At 42.9% G+C, this 22,417-nt stretch overlaps 1 protein-coding gene and 1 long non-coding RNA gene across 2 annotated transcripts; one reads left to right on the forward strand and one right to left on the reverse strand.

The window, feature by feature from the left end:
- Positions 1–430: 430 nt before the first annotated feature.
- LOC124998656 (visual system homeobox 2-like) lies at positions 431–5,436 on the reverse strand. The gene is made up of 5 exons (XM_047573099.1): positions 4,899–5,436; positions 4,332–4,416; positions 3,633–3,756; positions 2,112–2,292; positions 431–1,496 (listed from the first exon to the last, which is right to left on the reverse strand). Exons 1-5 carry the CDS (start codon positions 5,326–5,328, stop codon positions 1,135–1,137), a joined length of 1,182 nt encoding a protein of 393 aa, XP_047429055.1. The 5' UTR covers positions 5,329–5,436; the 3' UTR covers positions 431–1,134.
- Positions 2,700–18,163, forward strand: LOC124998657. The gene is made up of 4 exons (XR_007111085.1): positions 2,700–2,711; positions 2,982–2,990; positions 11,161–11,165; positions 17,886–18,163. It is a non-coding gene; the product is annotated as an uncharacterized LOC124998657 (long non-coding RNA).
- Positions 18,164–22,417: the final 4,254 nt, after the last annotated feature.

Genomic DNA, 22,417 nt, shown 5'->3' on the forward strand with positions numbered 1-22,417 from the left:
ACAAAAAAACACTTGTTTAAATCCCCCCAGAATTATGTGTGTGCCTGAATCTATTTACACAGACTGTGTACATAAATACTGTCACAAAACAGTGAGCCGTGAGATGATAAAATACTCCACAGAGCTGAGAGGAATGCAGGATCAGATATATTAATATGCAGCTGATATGCTACAGTGTGTGCTGTCAGTCACATAGATTTGCGTCTCGTCTTTTTAATTCTAGGCTTAAATCTGTCTTCCTAAAGCTGCGTTTGGCCTTATGTCTGCAGGTTTTTTGCAGATGCGCTGGGGAGCAAACACTAAACATGTCCTCCGCCCTGATCTCATCTTTAAATCAGGGTTTATGGGAGTAAAAAGAAACTCCTTTTCTTCAGAAGATGAATTTTGTGTCAAACTCTCGCAGCAACTGCAGGCGAAACATTTGATTAAAGTTTTAAACACTTTTAATTAGACTACAGTTACATTTATACAGAGACAAACAGATAATTGGTGCTGGCTTATTTACATCATAATACAGCATTGGCTATTGGACATTTATTTTACATGTACGTCACAATTATTTGAAACCGCTGAAGAAAACGAACGCTATAACCTTTGCACAGGATTTGGTACCAACGGTTTGTAGTTGTACCCGCAGCCCGGCAGAAATCTGTCATCGCAGGGAGGTCACAGGTCAGAGTGAGCTCCCGAATAGCACCTGAAAAAGTCTATCGCTCACGACGCTTGAATCCAGGTTCTTCTGCTCCGAGCATTCGCGATAAAATGTCCTTTTAAAAAGCTGCCGTGTCACAGAACCTGTAAGTTGAAGAAAATAAATATGTTCTAATGCAGCTCCACGTCATCACTGCTGGGGAAACACATTCTGTGCTCAGGCCTCCTCCACTCTGTCACAAAAGGAGACGTGTATCGCAGAGTTTTGGTTAGCTATACAAATATTACTAAGATCTAAGAGGCAGAAATAGTAGAATTGGTTGAGTTAATGAACCTCAGTTGGCTGCCTGGACGGTAGGCCTCAGAGGAGGGATGATATACAGGATAAGTGGTTTAATTCAACCAATAAAACAAGACTTCTGCCTCTGAGAAAAGTTTACCAACTCCGCTATTTCGCCATCAGTTCATATCCTGAAGCCCTTTTCAGTTACTCTTTTCCTCCTTCGCTCTTTCCTGTTCTGTCATCTCCTCCCCGGCTTCCTCTTTGTGCGCCGTGTGGCCGTGCGTTCTGTCAGGAACTGTCCCGAGCATCTTGGCGCTGTGCTCCTGCGCCTTCGCCCGCAGCGCGGCGATACTGTTCTCCCTCAGCTCGTCCCTAGAAATGGGCGAATTAGAGTCTTTGCATTGATTCTGCTTCTCTTCCTCCACAACAATGTCCATCGCCTTCTCCGGTGCCGGTGCTGCTGTTGCTGTTGCTGGCGGTGGTGGTGGTAGTGGTGGTGGCGATGGAGGTGTAAGGCTGCTGACTTTTCCCGGAGGTGTTTCAACTGATTTCTTGTGCATACCTGGATGGAAAAGGACAGAATGTTGTTAAGAGAAAAAGGATAAATCTAAAAGGATTTTTTCTATAAGCTGAGAGAGTGACAGAAGCTGTAGACGGAGGGGACAGAGAGGTGAACAGGAGCTCTTTTTCAATTAGAGTTACCTAATTGATTCACACCAATCAATTGACATGAGGCGAGAGGGAAGATTTAGTCTAATCTGCCCTGATGGAGTAGGATTATCACTGTATTGACTTCCACCTTTTATTGATGCCCTTATTGGGTCCTGATGGGAGTCGGATTTAGAATACAGCTTCATCTCAGGCCTCCGGCACAATCAGGCAACATGGGAGTGATGTTTGGTTCTGGAACTGATTTTAAGAAAAGAGACTTTCTTTGGACCCACAATTATGCTACGAAAATATGTGGAAATGATCCATTTCTCCATTCCAGCCAGAGGATAGCTTAGATCACAGATGAGCAGACAGTCAGCAGATAGCAGGTTTAAATGCTCCTGTATAGAAAATGCGCCGCTATCTGCATCGATACGATTTTCAAGACAGAATAAGCCTTCTTCTCTCACAGCAGACGTTTAGTGTTTTTGCGCTTTTGTGAGTGAACCAGTTTAAAAAGCCTCACCCAGTAGCCACGGAGCGTAAGAGTCCGTGATGCCGTCCTTGGCTGACTTGAGGATGGAGTCCGGCAGAGGGATGGAGTGACGGACCATGGCTCCGTACAGGCCGTACTCCGCCATCACACTGCTGCGACCCCAGCACTTCTCCCTTTTCCTCCACTTGGCCCTGCGGTTCTGAAACCACACCTGAGGGGGACAGGGGTCACAAAGGTTAGAACCCGTTGAGTCGTCTACAGTTCGGGCTCGGATTTGCTCTGACTGGAATGTAACATGGAAAACGGGCATAACATTATGACCACCTTCTGAATTTTGTGAGGGTTTTCCTTGCACCTCCAAAACAGTGGTGACTCATCTGAGAATTATTTATTTATTTATTTATTTATTTTTGTATATAAAAACCAGTTTTCAGTTTTAACACGTGATTAGAGGATATTTAATATATTTCAAGTCCAGGATGTGAATATCAGAGAAATAATGACATCTACTGGAGACTTAAAAAGGTCTGATACCTGAGACATCTTTTGCATCAGTAAAAGAAAAATGAGTGTTTTATAGTTTCATTATAGACTCAGAATGGAAGTGATGTACACAAGGACTGGAATTCAGTTTTAATGTCTATTTTTTCATTAGTTGCTTCACATGTAGAATATGTTTGTGTGTGTGTGTGTGTGTGTGTGTGTGTGTGTGTGTGTGTGTGTGTGTGTGTGTGTGTGTGTGTTGTTCTGCTCCCGGCTCCTCAAGTGCCTAGATTGATTTCCACTACGCCAGACACTGTAATAGTCTCAGCAGGCTTGTGAATATGGATGAGGAGAACAGGGAGAAAAAAAAAAATGTGCATCCTAAAATGGCTGAGGAGGCAGGATGAGATTACAGAGGACGTGTGCGTGTCCGCGCGTGTGTGTGTGCGCGCGCGCACATGTGTGGGTTTCTCAGACCTGGAATTAAAAACGATCAAAGCCAGGCCTGGAAAGCCATTCAGGTAGATCTGACGATAACCTCCATCTCATAAAAAAGATGGGCCCCAGATGAGCAATCATGCTTTTTGACAGCAACAGTGTGAGTGTGCACGGCGGCGTGTGTGACTTTGCTTCCTGTGAGAGGTGACCCGCGGGGGCAAAGAGGCTGATTGAAAAATAAGTTAATTTCCAGGCCCCGGTCGATGGGAGACAGGCGCTCAAATATCACGGGAAATTAAAATGCTCATAGCAGCCGGGCACGGCCCTCTGCTCAGCCGCTGACCCCTGCTAATTAATTTCTATGTAGTTATCATTTCATTTCACGGCTGCCTCTCCCAGGGAAAGATGTGATAAATTCTCCACTATTAACTAATTACAGTGTGAGGGTGAACCGGCCGCAAGCGTGTGAGGATGACGATGGAGCAGGTGACCCTTTGTGTTCCTTTATCTGACGGAGAGTGATGCTCAGGCAAGAAATGTCTAAATGATGCGTCTAGACTTTAATGTTTAAGAAGCATCTTGGGCCCTCTACGTTCCTGCATCCGCGCGCACGAACACGTGAATACACACCTGTATTCTGTCCTCCGGAAGCTCAGTCTTCATGGAGAGCATTTCTCGGGCGTACACATCTGGATAGTGAGCTTCGTTGAAAGCTTTCTCCAGCTCCTCCAGCTGATAGGATGTGAAAATAGTTCTGCGGACGAAAATAAAAGAATTGTACATTATATCATTATTTTGGATGTCCCATTTTTGAACACAACACAATTCAGTCCTATTTGCCTCACGTGAATTTTTATTTATTTATTTATTTTTTTTACCTCAGCCTAAAATTCTAAATGCATTTTAGTTTTTATTACATTAAATTTATTTATAATTCAGAAATTGTTCAAAGTGAATAATTCAAGATAAGGCCACAAAAAGACTAGGCTATAAAACACTTCTATTTAAAACCGTAACACTTTAGAAGCTGCTACACAGACACAATCAGTGGTGCTTTATCACCGCTATGTGATTTTTTTCCGTTTCTCACAGAGAAAATTTATTTTTTCCCCACATATTCGTTATAATAAAAAAAATAGCAGTGATTTATCCTGTAAAAACAACAATCTGTCTTTCATTTATTCTAGGCCGAGGTATCAAACTCTAATATGCAAGCTGTAGTAGTACCACAAGGCCTGACATGTGACAAACAGGAATCATCTACCTCCTTTTTTATTTTTTGTTTGTTTATTTTTTATTTTGTTGTTTTTCGTGTCGTTCGTGTTTTACCTGTGTCGTCTTTTCTTCCTTTTCTTGCTCTGACTGATGGATGATTTGGAGAATTTGTGATCGCCGGAGCTCAAGTCATCGGAGTCTGTGAGGAAACATCCGCCAGCTGTTTAATATATTTTCATATACATACGTAGATTTCGAATAATTATCTGTTAAATATTATCAGTGAATGTTAGGGAAGACGCAAATTAAGGTAAAACAAAATCTAATAAAATAATAATAAATATACAAACAAGAACAAAACTGGTTGGAGAACTGTGACTTGATATTAACTGTCTGCAGTCTTTTTATTGTTACGTACAGACTTTTGCAAAATTAAAATACCAGTGCATTTTCACAAACTACCACTTCTAACCCGCTTTGTTCAATGCAAATTTTACTTTTAATGAGACGTTTGCTCTTTTCTCTTAAACCATCACTGCTGCTTTCTTACAAATTCAGTGAATAAATCAGAGACAAATATGAATGACATGCTGCATTATTTATATTGTCGGTTAAAATATTGTCGTGAGTGAAGATACTAAAGTTTAACATTAAACAGCCGTTTTATTTTCTGACACTCACCGGAGCTGGCTGAGTGTTGTGCATCCATCTGTGCGTCCATGTGCGTCGTCCTGTGCAGCGGCTGCAGGTGCACATTTTGCGCCTCGGACAACACCTCCAGAAAAGCGGGCTGGCTGTAAAACGAGTGTATTCCCTCCGGTCCGAGTAAACCCATGCTGACCCCGAGGCCGCCGTGCGCCAGGGCCGACCTGGCGGCCAGGACGTGCGCCCTGTGCGGCAGAGCCTCCAGAGGCCGCCTCGGCACCGCCGGCGGCTCCTTGTTGAGGCCGAGCAGCTCCTGGATCCCAAAGCCGGTGCGCCGCTGCACAGTGGGGGCCATCTTCCAGACTGCAGGCGGCTGCAAGGATCCCCCGTGGTTCACGCCGGTTTGTAAGGCTGATCTCTGTTTATTCTCAGTGTCTGAAAGGACGACTCCCTCCTTCCCCGTCATGACGGTGCACTTTTTGTTTTCTGTTCTCTCTCTCTCTCTCACACACACACAAAAAAAGAAAAGGCTCCAGTCCCTGGTGCAGTGATGATGCTCTCTCTTTATCGCCGCTGTCTTCATCCGCTGCGCTTTTTAATCCGACAGGCAACAGGCGGCAGCCAATCACAGGAGGGGAACGACTGCATGCTAAAGTTTGTGACCGCTCCTCGGTGCTTTTACTGATGGAGATGACAATTACATGTGACAAAATAACCGAATATTTGCAGTTTTTTGAAGATGTGGATGGATTCCCGTGTCTCAGCCTCATATTTCAGCTGTTGACGGGGGGCCTACGTCCTGCTGCACCGTGTATTCCATTGTCAGTAAACCTTTTGATTTCACAGAAAAGCCCGATTATTAGTTTTACACCACAGTTTATTGGCAACACAATAATTTGGAAAACCTCCTTATGACAGTTTTTGTTCTGACATTTAAAATAGAGAGAGTGGAGACAGTGCATATCTTCTGAAATTATTTTGTAAAAGCAAAACCAGTTGGGGAATAAAGATCTTATTTCACTGTTACTCTTCCTGTCAAACGGATTTGATCAAATGCCTCACGTCGAAGAAAATTTTAGTTCGCAGCACCTTTATTCGCATTCAATAAATAAAAACAAGAACAAGACAAACAAACAAAAACGCTATTTTCCAAGAGGAATTTGGCTAATAAACCTGGATAAATGTGTGTTTTCCCCTAAATATAAGGCATTTAAAATATATATACATGCGTGGAGTATTTTTGGAAGAAAACTGTTTTGATTTTGAAAACTATACAAATCATCCTTTGTAATTTTAAAAATCTTTTCGTGATGTCGCCATTCACCTACGCACCAGCATTAAGGTCACCATAAAAATATGAGAAAATGAACTTTTGTCGTTTTAAATTGACATTTAAAACGATTTTTTCCAATTGTCAATGAAAGCATAACACGCATGGCAAATATATGGGGGGGGGGGGGGGACAACAAAAAGCAAACAAGAAACGTCCCTAAGCTCACACCGTCCAACGTTTCTGTCGGTTAATTAATCAATTTAGCCTCTTATTAGAAAGACTGTAGACTGATTGATCCGTTAGCAGACTGCAGCTTCATCCCCAACGTCCCATATAACTCACACTGTCATTTGCATATTCTAATTAGGTTTGCGCACTAAACGTTTTGTCTTTGGCTACAGTCTGAGCATCTGTTGATAGGTTATTAAGCCTCTTTTTTTATTATTCTTTGTCGGGCCACATGATAAAGAATACAATGTCCCAGTTCGGGGTATTTAGGGCACACCAGGGTGGCAATTAAATATGAGACAAACAGTGGCCCAAACTCAAGAACAAAATGCAGCCACCGATTTATTTACCTCTGGAGGTTCAAATGGGTGTTTTACCTTGTGATCTAATTGCAGATACAAAAAAGAATTGACAGGAACTGGAAGGTTACGCAATGTTTCAGCGGCTTAATCCGGATTTGAAAGTGAGAGCAAAACGGAAAAGACGTTTAGGACGTCAGGGGAAATCATCTGCAGCTACCCCTTCATTCATCACAGAGCAACGCTCAGCTCAAATCCAAAGCCGCTGAGTTGTGAAAATACTTTCCCTCTTTCCCTCCCCTCAGAACCAAATCGTCTCTAATCAGCTATTATTCAATTATTGCGGAGATAATTTGCGGCACACTTTTGGACATCTGGACAGATAATTACGCGGAGGAGAGTTTATGGAGATGAGAGGACGCGCTGGAGATGCGGCGCTATCAATAGGGCATGTGGTGATGAATAAATAAATAAAGGTGGCTCCCGTGGGACTGTTTGGCGCCCGTGCGTCAGGCTGTCAAACCCGCGAGAGATTTAGGGTTGGTTTGTAATCGGAGATATGATCAGGAGATGAGGCGTCAACAAGGTCCAGTCAATCACCGTTTCTGCGCGTCAGGTTTTTCTTTGTGGGAAAACTGCGCATCATTAGCGCAGCCTCAGACCAGAGGGCTGTTAGGAAATAAATGTGTTCAAAACTCTAATACCAAAATAAAATGTCTGACACTATTATCTGTCATTTAGTTTGAGGTATGATCATTTCTAACCAGATTTCCAAAAATAAATAAAATAAAACATCTAAATGGCTTATGAAGAGAAAATGGTGCAACTTCAGTTACCTTGAGCATCTCATGAGAAGCTATTAGCGAGAGGCGTTTCATGAGAGGTGAATGAAGAGATCAATGCCAAACCAATAGCCATGCTAATGGGGTTTCTACAGCGCGCGCACGACTTCCACCAATCACGGCCTTCCAGGATCAGGATGCCGCAGGAAACCGGGTTTTACGTCGTGACTGTCGGTTCAAAGACAGAGGAATGAAATGATCAACAACTGAGGGAAAACCTGTGACATAGTTATATATTAGTTTTTAATTAAACACGACGAACTGGATTTATTATTATTATTATAATTATTATTATTATCATTATTATTTTCAGTTTAATCTCTGTGAATGTTGTATGGTTTGGACCTTACACTGAATGTTGGAAGACTTGGTTAGAATAATCATACATATAACTCATTCTTGTCCTTATTTTCTAAAATAATTAATTTCTGCGATTTAAACTACATAATAAATAATAGCAAATGTGTAAAATAATTAAAGTTGAAATAAATGATGCCATTTTAAGGCCCAGTTGTGCGGTGGCTGACTGCTACAAATGTACATAGAGCCATTCAACCAATGTTTTATTCACTGTCTGTGTTACATTTATTCAAAAATAATTTAGTGGCACAGATTCGTTAAAATTATTGTAGTTATGCTGCGTTTGTTTTAGAGATGCTGATGAAATTTTAGGAAATATTTTAGGGGTAATAAAAGAAAAAATAGTTCATTAGCTATGTGGCAACAAAAAGACTGAACTGGTGTCAAGGAGGTGAATGTATCAAGCAGCAGCTCAGTGCTGAATTCAGTGCTGCAAAGAGGTAAAAATCAGCTTGACCTTATGTTGCTGAGAATCAGACTATAAAAAAAAATCCACGCTGTTTAAATTAATATAAGAAAAAGGAGGACTCCGTCTGGGTCAGTCCTGGTTCTGGCATTTTGAACCACGCTCGGATCTCACTGTCTGATCTATCTTTGTTTTTGTTCGCGGCTCCAGAAATGGCTCTTCTAATCTAGCTAATTGCAGTTTCCCAGAGCATGGCATTTAAGAAGAAGAGCTGGGTCACCAAACAGCCGTTGATCAAAACATCCTATTAGGGTGAGGAAACAAAAAGCTCTCACAATCCCCGACAATGTGCGGCTGGTGATTCAACTGTTTGCTCCGTGGGCACAAAGCATTAATTAGGGCAATAACTTCATGCTATTGCCGTTCTATAGTCTCCATTTCTGTATGAGTGCATCTATTTATGCTCTGAAGTTTGTCGGGGGACCCTGACTTGCCGAGTGTGCTGCATTCCCCTGTTGCATGTGCAGATGTGTTATTGGCGTAATGAGGAAAATACTCTGGGAAACATGGGAGAGAGGCCCCCGACACCAAAACTTTCTTGACAAAATAATATTCCTCACCGCGGCTGCACCTAACAAGACCTGACATAATTACTCGGGCCCATTTCTTGTCTAATTAGCACACTTCCACAGTGGATAGGGACTAGCAGTTAGGCAGGAGAAGGGAACTGGACAGGCATGGCAGTGGCAACACAAAAAGGGGCCCCTGGTTTCAGCGTAATTAGGTGAGACAATGCCCCTGACTGTTTTGAGCCATGGCAGCGGCTCCGAGCCGGGGCCAAGCAGGCGAGCGGACGCCCCGTGAGGTGCACATCCCCAAAACCCTAATAAGCCCCTAATTGTCTTTTTTTGTTGATTCACATGGGCAGCACCAGCAGACATGAAGACAGGCTATTCCTGGTCTCCTGCAGAGAGCATGGTCCCCGCTCCAGGGGAAAGCGGAGAAATCTGAGTGGCCTCTGGGCTTTTGGTGTTTGGCAGCTAAACTCTGGGGAACTTGTGTCAACATCCCGTGTCAGTAGAGGACTGAAGGCATCGACAGAGGAATACTTTTAAACAGGCGCTAATGCTTTCACCGTTTACACTAAACATTACTTTGTGGTATTAAAAATTGCCTGAAGCTGTTCACAAGGGAAGCCTGTTATATATAATGTTTGGATAAAAATAACACTTAAATTGCGCATGAAAAATATGTGTGTATTCAAACCCGGCGGTTCATGTCTTCAAAGGGATAGTTCACATGAATTTGTCTCCACGTTTATGTAGATATACACACAGAGGTAGCACACAGGTAACTCCTGTGTGCTATGAGGTAAAATTAACGTTTTTATGAATGGAGTCTGGTGGCTTCGTTTTGACACTGGAAACGACACCTCCACTGACATGCATCGTTTACATGTGACTCGTTTAAGTTGGCTAAAATCCATTTTGCTGCTGTCCATGGAAACTAGTTTACTTGTTTGTCTTTCGTGTTGATACTCCTCCTTGTTTTTTCTACAAACTGGTGCTGACCAGTATGTAGGTAATATTCTGACTCTGGATCAGTGCCGCATACACCAATACCAATTTAATGAAAGCAAATTGTCCCTTTAATGCAGCTTCATTAGATGAGAATGTGACACTAGTGTCAAAGATAATAAGGACATTATTTTGGACTTGTTCAGACACAGACAAAACTCTCTTGAAACTCTTTTTTTGGGCAAATTGAAGTGGTACATGCAAGTTTTATACAAAGACATCACACCATAAAAGAGCGTAAGTGCTGGCGAACAGATGGAGACAATGAGAAACATTGATTTTGAGATGAGCATCTCGAGGCCAAACAAATGTTACTCCCCTTTTAGCTTTGTTTATGGTCTCCACCCCAGCAGCTTCCCAGTGAACTAGATCAGTTAGTCTTCTTAGATATATTAGACAGAGAGATGTCTTCTTACCTGCTGACAAGTTCACACTGAGCAGGTGACAGCTCTCAAAAAGGCTGCAGCTACAGACAAAAGTTGTCAGCAGGTACGAAAATATGTTCATAACTATATTTCCCTGTGAATCATTTGTGTCTTTAGCTGCTAAAGGCTGTGACTGTTGTGTTCAACAACTACACTGTTTTTTCTGGTGGCGGCCATAGAGTCTCTCCATAGAGCAGCGACTCACGTGTTGTGGTTTGACACAATAACCAACATCTTCCACATACAAGCAGTGATTTGAGTATTTGTTAGTTGTTATTAAAATAATCTTGAAATCAATAAGAACAGTTTCTATTCTGCTCTTTATTATAAGTATTTTAATGTTACCTGGTCAGTCAAGTGTTACTTCCTTGCCAAAGAGTTGTGAAAACTTGTTGCGGTGCTTTGTCTAAATGCTAAATTTCTCAGGGAGGAAAATGCCGACAGCGACGGTTAAGGTTCATTAAGTAAATTAAAACAGATGTTAATTTAGAAAATTATAAGTGTTAAATGTAATTTAAATAGTTGTATTGCACATTCTTGAACCCAGTGCAGTTCAGAAGTACTTCAGCATGGCTTGATGCTGTAGAACAATCTACACTTCTACCCAAACACTGGCGGTTGAATATGACAGAAAAAAAAAAAATAAATAAATCAAAAAAAAAAAAAAAAATCTGTCTTTCCTATCTTATTCCATCCAGGTTCGGATTTATCTCTCCGGTTCACTTTCCTTTTTTCCTGCAGTTAATAAACCCCTTGGACTTGAAGCAGCTGGGCTCAACAGGCAGCATTTCAACACTGCAGGATGAGCCCGTTCAACCGCACGCCGCCCATATGTTTGACGCCACTTCTAATGGCAGGTGGTACCCACAAGATTCAATATTTCACAAGTCTCCGTCACCAGCGTAGCCTCTGGTCGGGGCACAGCCTTGAGGGACGTCAATTCGATGTGCCCTCACTCCTTTAATTAGCTGTCAATTAGTGCAAACGAATCAACTCTCCGCCTAATTAAGCAATGCCACCAGGCAGCTCCCATATACAGGCCATTGTGCGAGCAGCATGAGAAAACCACAGCTAGCAAACTCGTTTTGGATCACGAGTGCAACTTAACGATCGCACTTGACAAACTGTGTTCATTGAGCTGTGTGTGTGTGTGTCTGTGTGTGTGTTTGTGTGTTTGTCATCCTTAGCGTCGTGATAGGTTTTATATGTCCAAAACAACACGCAAGATGTCAGCGCAGCACTTTCCGGGTTTAGCCCACTTTCAGATTTTTATCCTCCACATGCACACACTCTAAAAACAGCTCTCCATTTAGCTTCCCCTAATCTTCTAATTCCCCCAGATTTCTTAGTTTTATGTCAAATATTTGCCGAGTGGAACTCATACCAACTTAAATAAAAACAAAACAAGTACTGTAATTCATTATTAGTGGTTTTAATTCAGTCAGGAGATAGAGGAGCTCATGTTTGATTTTCAGGTAACTATGTCTGTATCTCCAGTGACATAAACCAAAAAGTCATCAGCTCAACTTTCTCGTGTTGCCATAGATTTAGATTAATGTAAATGACCTTTAATTAATAACCTGCGCACAGTTTTTCTAACAGTTTCTGTTCTGCACCTCGCACAAAATAATTTGATCACACAGAACACACACTTCATTTACAGTCAGAGCGGAAATGTAATCTCTTCAAACATCTGTTCAAGGGCCTGTTACTTTACGCTAGCACGACTTCTGTTTCCTTTATGGGGGGAGAGGGGGGGTCTAGGGTTAGAGCGCTGTCGTCAGCATCGACTGAAATCATTTTGTCGTCAACACGTGTTCCTTACACAAGTGGGTTCAAAGGTCAAAGGGAGGGTAGTTTAAAATGTTTGACTTATGCAGTAAGTTTTGAAAGATGCGTTGGAATATGAGTATTTATGTATAAAGAAAGAAAACGTTTTAATGCAATCAAATTAATTCAAAGAAAGGTCAAGAAATCTGGTTAGGCAGTACCACGACTTAAAGAGTTACCGTTGTATTTAGGTTTAAATCAAACAGTGAGTGTTGGTTTTCTGTCTGCTGTTTGTAATAGCAAGTGATGAATTATTGTATCATTGCATGCTACACATGATGAACAGAGAGGAATCTTAAGTGTTTAAGTGTGTGTATGTGTAACCCCTTTTATGTTGATTGAAAAATGGATGTTTGCCCTTCCTTTCTGTGTTTTAATCCATTAATTCATTTAGTGGGCCTGAACGGAGTCAGTTATGTACATTATATTATAATATATTACATCTAAAATACAGGAATCGGTGTAAAAAATAGTATCTTTTTAACTGTGAGGCTTGTCAGTTTTGGGGTTTTGGCCTAATTTGCACCACAAACACACGCCCTCTTTGTCCTCAGTTGCCTGATGTAACAGAAGGCACACATATTAGCCGGAGCAGCTAACAGGGAATCTATAAATGTGTACTCTTACAGGTTCATTTTGTCTGCACGCGTGTGCCTGGCAATCATGTTAAATCACTGGTTGTCACCGAGGCATGTGATCAGTTCAGCCATGTTTCCCTCCTTCCACCAGCAGCCGATGTGGATCTTTACAGGCCGTAATTGTTATTTAATGGATTAAACATTCATCCTTCCTGTGCAACCCACCCACCCCCCTGCACCCAGGAGCTGGGTGACAGCATCGCCATGTTCACACAGCTAAACACCCCCTACCACACACACACACACACACACACACACACACACACAGAGCGACGCTCATTTGACGGCAGTGTTTGTGTTTAAAATTCAATTACCCACTTATTGATAGCTCTCTGGGGTGCTGGAGGAGTGGACACGGCGCTGGTGGAAGTGTGGATGATTTCCCAGGAGGCCTCAGCCTCCTCTGCACATCTCCAGCTGGATCTATTTCATGGCTTTACTCATCAGCAGCCGACGCAGATGGAGCATAAGCAGCCGTCATACACCTGCACACACCAGCGCACGCAGACAGAGACAGGGGCCTGCGTATCACACGCACAATCACACACGCAATTTATTATTGTACATGGTGACAGTGGAAATGCAACAAGATGTATAGATATATATATTTTTTTACGAATATACAAGCAACTTAAACCCGAGTTTCTATTGTAGAAGTGATTACATATTTCAAATGCCATTTATTTACATTAAAAGCTATAGATTGTTTACATTTTTTAATGATAAAAGAGCAAAAAGGGACAAACTCAGTTTCCCAGAGCCCTTAGCATCTACGAAAGATTTAAAATTCAACTTAAAGATGGATAAATAAAGAAGGCTGACTTACTGAATTATTAAATACATTTCTAATTAATTTTCTGCCACTATTTGATTCAGTGACTTGTCTTAGTTTGTGTTTGAGAAGCACAGCAACTCAGTTATCCTGTGCAGCTTGTTATGTCAATAAGTGTACATCCACTGAACAGTTCCACTTGTATATGTTCTGTTTAGATATTTCTTTGTGTATTCTGTGTATAATATAATGTTATAGAGGTAATTAGAGTAGTTAAAGTATTGTGATAGTAGTTGCAGTAGTCATCTGTATGTTTTCATTAGCATATTGTATTTTAAAATACAGTTTACCGTCGATGCTTTGTTGCTTTTGGTCTTTTTGGCACAGTGGTTTCACACAGCACCTGCTTTGTGTGTTGTGTGTTTTTTTCTGCTCACCCCTTTTCTCTCGTTTTTATTTATTTATTTTTGGTTGTTGGATTGGTTGGATTTGGTGGGTATCTTCTTTATTATCCTGATCTCTAAACCTTTTTTTACAGCTGACAGTTTCCGTTTATCTTTATAGGAAAAGAATAAATGTTATTAACAGTGTGTTTGTTATATTCAGGTGTATCATAAATCTGAAGGAATTCGACCGAATTCAGCCATCGTTCATTTTATTATTTGCTTCCCTGCGTTTCCTACTGCGTCCCGTTGAAATGGCTTCTATTAAAAAAAGATAAGCGCAACCAACGAGCCACAGGTAGCGCACCACAGGTTAGCCACGCGTCTCAAAGTCCCCCGAGGCCTCCGGGGGCCCTCGCAGGAAGACCTCGGCTTGCTGCTGGCCTCATTCCCCGCTAATTACAGCACTCATCTCCGTTGTCCCACGAGACGCCACAACAGTCTGGTGCGCTGCATCACCAGGCAACAGCTGGGGCTACAGGCTGCACGTCAACACCCAGGGGGGCGCGGGAGGAATAATGACGGCGGATTTTGGGGGGGTTGGGGGGGTGCTGGCTGAGGCATTCATTCACACTACGTCCGTGACAACATGACTGGATTTCTGGAGCAAACATCTAAGGAGATTGAAGCAGAAACTACTAAAATTGGGTTAAGAACTGTTCAGTGCATTATTAAAAAATTGGACGGACAGTGAGTAACCATCGTCTCTGAGGAAGAAATGTGGTCAGAATCAAATCCTGATTGATCATGATCGGCGATCACTTTAACGTTTGGTGAAATAAAATAGAAGAAAAACAACAGTAGAACTCAGGGCTATGATTAATAGTTGATTAAGCGCATTTCCACACATACAATGCAAAGAAAACTCATGGGATCGGTACTGAACAGCTGTGTAGCCTTAAGGAAACCACTAATCAGTGAGGCTAAGCAACATAAAGATGCACTCTGGAGCATTGGAAGAGGGTCACATGGTCTGATGAGTCCAGGTTTACCCTGTTCCAGAGTGATGGGGCATCAGGGTAAGAAGAGAGGCAGATGAAGAGATGCACCCATTGTGCCTAGTGTCTACTGTACAAGGCTGTGGGGGCAGTGCTATGATCTGGGGTCGGTACAGTTGCTCAGGTTGAAGTTCAGCAACGTTATACCCAAAGAATGAGGTCAGCCGACTACCTGAATATACTGAATGATGTTTTTCTTCCCTGATGGCAAAAAGAGAGAGCGGTTCAGGGAGTGTGAGACGTCATTTTCACACATGGATTGGCCACTACAGAGTCCAGACCCGAACCCCACTGAGAATCTTTGGGATGTGCTGGAGAAGCTTTTGCACAGTGGTCAGACTCTCCCATCACCAATACAAGATATTGGTGAAAACTGAATGCAACACTGGATGGAAATAAACCTTGTGACACTGCAGAAGCTTCTTATTGAAACAACACCACAGTGACTGCTGCTGTAGTCAAAGCTAAAGCAAAGCTTTTTTTTTTTTGGTGTATAACGTAATCCAACATGAGTTGTGATAAGGAAATAAAGATGGATCTTGCTGTCCTTTGATGTGACTGGGTCAGGGTACAGCTTACACGTCCCTAAGGACAACTCTGGATCGATGAGCTCCATACATACTGTACTCCTCTCAGCGTGATTGCACTGGATGTTCATTAGCAGAGCGCCCGGGCTTTAATGGCCTGCACACTTCTGTCAGCCGTAAATCTCCACACTCCACCCAGGTTTGCTCCCCTGTCTCATCAAAGGGCTGTGAAGAATGAAGTCAGTGTGATGAAAAAGAGAATGAGATTTATCTTTCCCCGCCACCTCCTCCTCTAAGCGCCGAGACGAGCTCATAAGCACGGAGAAATGACGAGCGGGGCCTCTCGGCAAGACACACCCATGGACGTGATGATGCCGCTGGACGCGTTTGAGATGCTGATGAGCCGGCTGGACAAAGAACGATCAGGTCTTTCTCATGTGTTTTTCCACACTGGGGTTGATAACTGTATGCAGAAAGGCAGACAAGGTGACATGCAAGAGAATTTTATTTGAGAATTAAAAAAAAAAAAAAAAAGGTAATCAGTAACTATCAAGGCAGAACAGGAGCACGTGACTGGAGCACAAAGGCCTGAAGAAATACTGGCGACCACGCAAACGTTCCAGAGATTGGCTCTGTAAGTACGTCATGGCAGTGAGCCAGCGTAAACAACACAAGGACCCTGACACCGGCCTTATCATTTACACCTGTGCTTTCTCACCAACACTTACACTGTATACCAACACGTCTTCTGTGAAAAAAAAAAAAAAAAAAAAGGGCCTATCAGGACTTCAAATATGATTGTGGGAAAGTAAAGTGGCTGATCACAGGTGTGCGTGTGAAAATCACAAGGCCTGAAATGGCAGGAAAAGACGGACGTTTCAAGAATAAGCTGTGCCTTTCTTCTCACGTATGGCCTTAAGTCATGACTGTGTGCCAGAAACTGTGTCTGTTGTCTGTGCAGTAGTTGCACATTACCTTTTGATGTATGTGTACAAAGCATCAGCTGTGTCACAGTTCCTATCAAAGGAAAATGCGTACTGTGCGCTGTCACGTTTCTGGGTCTTGAATTTTCTTCACACAAACTTTCGTGAACAGTCCTAAAATGCTGTTTGACAGTTGGGCGATGCCGCGGTCTGACCAGTGAGCGTGGGGCGGTGGAGAGCACAGACATCGCTGTTGATGTGGACCGCTCACCCTGACCCTTTTTTTCCCCTGCAGTTCCATGTCATGAAATTTAGGTCAGAGAACAATGCACTCTCTCTGCTAAACCGTAGCAGGGTGCCAAAACCCTTCACATGCTCCCCTCTGACCCTCGTCCCCAGCCTTCACCTCCAACCACTACACACAACGCTACGCTTGGCAGGTCTGGAAAAAAAAAAAAGAAAGAAAAAAGGAAAATCAGTGGATTTTCATTTGCAGTAGTGCTAGTGTACTGTAAAATATCCTATAAGAAAACGGGTTAGGCCACCTTGTGGCCAGATGTTATTATCGCACTTTATCCAAAAACTTAGAGACGTGTGCAGCATCTTTGATTTCTCAATACAATAAATACTCTATCTACTGTAAACTGTTACTTACACTACAGGCCAAAAGTTTGGAAGCAACTTCAAGTCTCTGTTCACAATGTCTTTCTTAAAAACCAGCATGAGTTATATGTATTCTCCTGGATGTGTTAAATGCATGATCAGACTTTGCTTTTATTGATACGCACCATTTTCCTCAATTTACCTTTAGGCGTACATTAATGTTACCAGACCATTGCTGAAAAAAAATGTCAGCAAAAGAAAAGAAGGACTTACCTTTACGGTCAAGAAGACTTGCATGAGTCACGACTTCAGCGCAAAAGAAAAAAAAATCACATTTTGCATTATTCACTTTAAGTCTTTGGATTTTGAGAGTCTGCATACGAATATATCTTTTGAAACGAATGCCTCGTAAATGCCATGCTGCTGTTAAAGCCAGAGGAGGTTACTTTGAAGAAAGCAAAGTCTAAGCAAGAAAAACTAAATACCTGATAATGATAGTACAAATGTCTTCTACTCTTCGTATAATAATCATGTTTATTTTGTTGCAAAGTATACCAATGAAGCTATAATCTTTTATGTACAAATTTAATTTTGCTTCCAAACTTTTGGCCTGTAGTGTGGTAACGACAGAAGAAAGCTGAAGACAATTGTGCATATAAACAATACATGCATTGGGAAATTAAATACAGTTTGTCCCTGATATACACATGCAGTAGTTGTGATAAGGCTGATGATTGTTCAGCCTTCGGCGACTAGAAGTCGCTGCTGTTCACGGCTTTGTGACGTTACTTGTCTCGTCTTTAAAAGCCTCGTGTTTCTTGCTGCTGGTCGCCGGGTGCGGTGGCGCGCGCCTGTAATCCAAGCTACCGGGAGGCTGAGGCTGGCGGATCGTTTGAGCTCAGGAGCTCTGGGCTGCAGCGGACTATGTCGATCGGGTGTCCGCACTAAGTTCGGTATCGATATGGTGCTCCTGGGGGAGCCCGGGACCACCAGGTCGTCTAAGGAGGGGTGCACCGACCCAGGTCGGAAACGGAGCAGGTCAAAGCCCCCGTGCCGCTCAGTAGTGGGATCGCGCCCGTGAATAGACGCTGTAGTGCAGCCTGAGTAATACAGCGGGACCCAGTCTTTTCTTTACACTCATCACTGTACTACTTTCACAACCCACTCATTCAACACACAACATTATTTACGTCACACATCAGCTCAGTCTATGCTTATTTCTCTTATTCTCGTCAAAAACCTTCACACAGCAGCTGCCCTGCTTGTCCTGTACTGCCTCCCCCTGGAGCGCACCTGCAACTACTATCAACCACAGTATTTACCTTCCCCGACTACTGCATAAACATTCACGGAAAATAATTAGTATTAGGGCCACCCATGTGGGAAAAATGAGAGGGGGTACAATTTCATCTTGCTGGTAAATCCTGCGAGTGACCATAGGAAACCTGCACGGTAACATGTGATAACTGCTGTTGTCAAAGGGGACCAGCAGAGTATGGGGTGCCATAAAGTCACTCACTCTGAAAATAAAGGCAACATTTTAACACATTTAGCTTCAAACAATGCTTGAAAAACTGGTGTGTTTTTGAGAGTCACATTTTGCACATTTACAACAATATTTGTCAACTTAGAGATATTTTAAATCTAAATCTAAATGTTAAATCTAAATGTTTCGGGTGAAACTAAATATTTAGCTAATATGCCAATTCAAATGCCGGTAACAGGAAGAACCATATCGGCAGAGCAGTTTTAGCGGCAATGCAAAGTTATTCCACAGCAACAGCGACAGCGACAGCAACCGCCTCAGTGCTACCACAGGCCACCTTGGTAAGTATGTTTTCCAAAACACGTAGCATTGGATTCTTGTCAAGGCTAACGTAACTAAACTAACGATTTGCTACTAGCATCAATGCACTTTATGTGTAATTCTTATTCTTAATTCAATTTTATTTATAAAGCGCATTTCATGCACAAGGCAGACTCAATGTGCTTTACAAGAGGTATACATAGTTACAATACAAACAGTTACATAAAAATCAGTTTGGAATCAGAAGGAATGGTGAATGTGGGTTAACAAGTCTGTCAACAGTGGAGAAAAGCACTGTACTATTATTCATATTTTCATTGATAATTTTAGAAAAGAATGATTGTCTAGCCTGTTTGATTGCTTTGTTATAGTCATTCAGTTTATTCTTATAAATGTCATTGTGAACCTCAAGTCTTGTTTTTCTCCACTGTCGCTCTGCCTGATGACACTTTCTCTTTAAGCATCTGATGTCCACTCCATTTCTCCAGGGAGCCTTTTGTTTTTTTACATATTTAGTTTTGAGTGGTAGAGTTTTGTTTAAGACACTTTGTATTTTTGAGTTGAAGTTGGCCACAAGGTCCCCAGTTGAAGATATTGTGGATAGCGACATCTCTTTTACATTCTTCTGAAAGCCTTCGATAGTATTGTCATTAATTATGCGTCATCAAAATCAAATAAATGCAACAGTGATCAGAAAAAGCTACATCCACAACAATAGGTATTGTAATGTTAAGTCCTTTTGAGATGACAAGGTCAAGAGTATGTCCTTTATTGTGGGTGGGTCCACGGACATGTTGAGAGAGGTCAAATGCCTCTAGCAGACTATTAAAGCTTATGGCATCTGGATCAGTTTCAATGTCAATGTGAATGTTAAAGTATAAAAAGGTATTCAAATGATATGAATTCACCAAGGTGGACTTCCTTACAGCCATAAGTGTCAGAGAAAACAGCAATTCCACCACCTCTCCTATCAGTTCTGGTGGTATGGAAGAAATTGAAGTTTGGAGGTGCAGTCTCAATGAGTGTAGTGGTTCCATTTTTATCCAGCCAGGTTTCAGTTAGTAGAGTGAAGTCTGGATTGTGGGTACTAATGAGTTCATTTATTAAAAATGATTTATTTGTAAGTGACCTGACATTTAACAGAGCCGTTTTTATTTTTATTTTTTGAGGTGCATTTCTGTGTGGGGAGCTGACAACTGGAGAGATATGGACAAGATTACTGAGGTTATCTGAACTGGTGAGATCAGAAGTGCAATTCTTAGACCTAAAGTTTGTGATAACAGGGATAGATGAGATTTTCACTGGACTGCTATAGTGCTTGGAGTGTGGAATTGGTGACCGTCAAACAGAATAAGCCATGCAGGAGTGCAGGGTGAGTTCAGTGTTCAGGGATAGGAGGCGAGAACCGTTAAGATTTGGGTGGAAATGGTCGTTTTTGAAGGGGTCAGTTCTTTTGAAAAAAGAGGTGAAGTTGTCCACATATGGGATGTCTCGGCTGCGGCCGTAACCTTTGAGCCAGATGTGGAGTTGTTTGAGTCGGCTGAATTTTACATCATCTAAACAGGGGGGAACAAAGGGGCCAGAAACTACACAGCGTGAACGACCACAGTGGAGACTGGTGGACGTTGAGAGAGCAGCTGTGGGATGACGTCATTGATGTGCTGAACGAGCGCACCTGGGTGGCAGGAAATGCTGCATCTGCTGATCTCCACGTGTCGGACCATAGAAGTTCTAACAACAAGAACAGGGGAGCGGTCGGCAGGAATATCCTCAGCAGCCTGTTGCCCTCCGAGACCCACTGACGGAAAAAAGAAGCGGGGGTCTGGAGTGACGTGTACGCGCTTGACTGAGGCACAAGCGGAGCGCTTTTCCCAAGTTGGAGCGGGCGTTGGTAGAGGTGGAGGTGCTGTGCTTCATGGGGTGCTGAGCCACTTGCGCCGGACCAGAGAGGGACGAGCTCAGATGTCGTGTGGCCGATGGCACAGAGGGCTGCCGAAGCTCCACCTGGGAAGCAGGCTTCAGTGAGGCAGTTGCCTCCGGTATTCGAGACGTGCCGCGCGGGTGTAAACAAGGGCATGGAGCGGCGTAGTTGGTGTGGAGACAGCAAAGCCGGAGGACAAGGTCGGGGTTCCTCTGTGAGAGGAGTAGGGTCATCTCGGTCCAGCGGGGAAAATCTATTTTCCAAATGATTGTAATGTTTAGGAGCGGAGCGGCGCCCTCGTCTGTCTTGACTAGTGATCAGCGACCAGGATTCAGGTGCAGATGGGGTGGAGGAGCCCTGAGCTTTGGGCTTGGCACCTTGGCGCATCCAGTGGTCGTGGAGGTTGATTTCCGGAGGAGAAATGGCAGCGGCAGGGGAAGTGGCTTTGGGTCCCGGTGGACCGAATGTGACTGTGTCCATAAACAGCTCAGCCTCGCGGATCTGATACAGGTTAGAAATGCGTCCTTCAAGCTCGGTGACTTTCTGAGCGAGGCAGGTGCAGCTGCCACAGGATGGTGAGGTGAGTGGAGCCATGATCGATAGCAAACTGTACGTGATGAACGCTGAGGAAACACAAATAGCTGTGGCCAGTAAAGGTGAACGCAACACAGCGCAGGTGTTGTTGTGTTAGGTGAGGGATGTAAGCAGTGGCACTGAGCAAGACTTACTGACAAGTAGAGTTATAAATCCCGCAATAGGTCAGCAAGACGGGAAACGGGACTTAACAGCAAAGGCCCAAAGAAAGGGCCTGTTGAGTTAGAGCTGCCTCAGTAAGTGTATTGAACAGCCTGTATGGGACGATCAGTCCTCATTCAACGGTGTGATTCGGGGTCAATATAACAAACACCGGAGAAGTCGTCCTTCTACGGCTAGCTATTGCTAGCCGATTGTTGTCTTGTATCACATGACAAGGATATCTTTTGTATTACTTCAAAGTTGCTAAAGACTTCCAAGTGAAGGTCAAGACGTAGCACATTTGTTTCTATAAACAGTCAAACTCAGCTGAAAAACAACGTGTGTAAAAGTGAGTGGAATGGAAATCTGCCTCTGTCCTCCATCAGCATTACTCTCTCTATTACTCTAAGCCAAGGTGAAATGTTTGACTGAGGACAGGGGCAGATTTCTATTTGAACAACAATTTACAGTGTAATTTGCTGGCCTGAGGGGTGACAAGTAGCCTCCGTTAGCTGTAACGCTAAAATTATATAATTTATGCTTTGCTGCTCAGAACATCTTCATGTAATCTACTGGCTACCGTTAGCTAGTTTAGTTAAGTTAGCCTGGACAAGAATCCAGTGCTACGTGATTAGGAAAACATACTTACCAAGGTGCCTGTGGTAGCCCTGTGCCAGTTGCTGTCGCTGTTGCTGTGGAATAACTTTGTATTGCCGCTAAAACTGCTCTGCCGATTTTCTCTGCTAACGCCGATTCTCCTGACATTTTCGCAAGGGCAGGATCTTGCTGGCCTTTACGCAAGCGAACATGGCAGAGCAATCAAAGTGAGCCCCCTCGTGGCTGGTTATAGTGGCTACAGGTCATAATTCCCACACCATTCATAAAAGTGACACTAAAAACACAAAGTAGCCTTCAAATAAAGTTTTCCAAACGTGTTTGTTGTTGTTT

The sequence above is a fragment of the Mugil cephalus genome, chromosome 21, assembly GCF_022458985.1.
Source record: "Mugil cephalus isolate CIBA_MC_2020 chromosome 21, CIBA_Mcephalus_1.1, whole genome shotgun sequence".
Classification (NCBI taxonomy): Eukaryota; Metazoa; Chordata; class Actinopteri; order Mugiliformes; family Mugilidae; genus Mugil; species Mugil cephalus.

Coding starts and splice junctions, on each gene's coding strand:
- LOC124998656 (XM_047573099.1), bottom strand. CDS start 5,328: ATGACGGGGAAGGAGGGAGTCGTCCTTTCAGACACTGAGAATAAACAG. Junction 2,293..3,632: donor TTCCGGAGGACAGAATACAG/GTGTGTATTCAC, acceptor TGTCCCCCTCAG/GTGTGGTTTCAGAACCGCAG. Junction 1,497..2,111: donor TTACGCTCCGTGGCTACTGG/GTGAGGCTTTTT, acceptor TTTTCCATCCAG/GTATGCACAAGAAATCAGTT.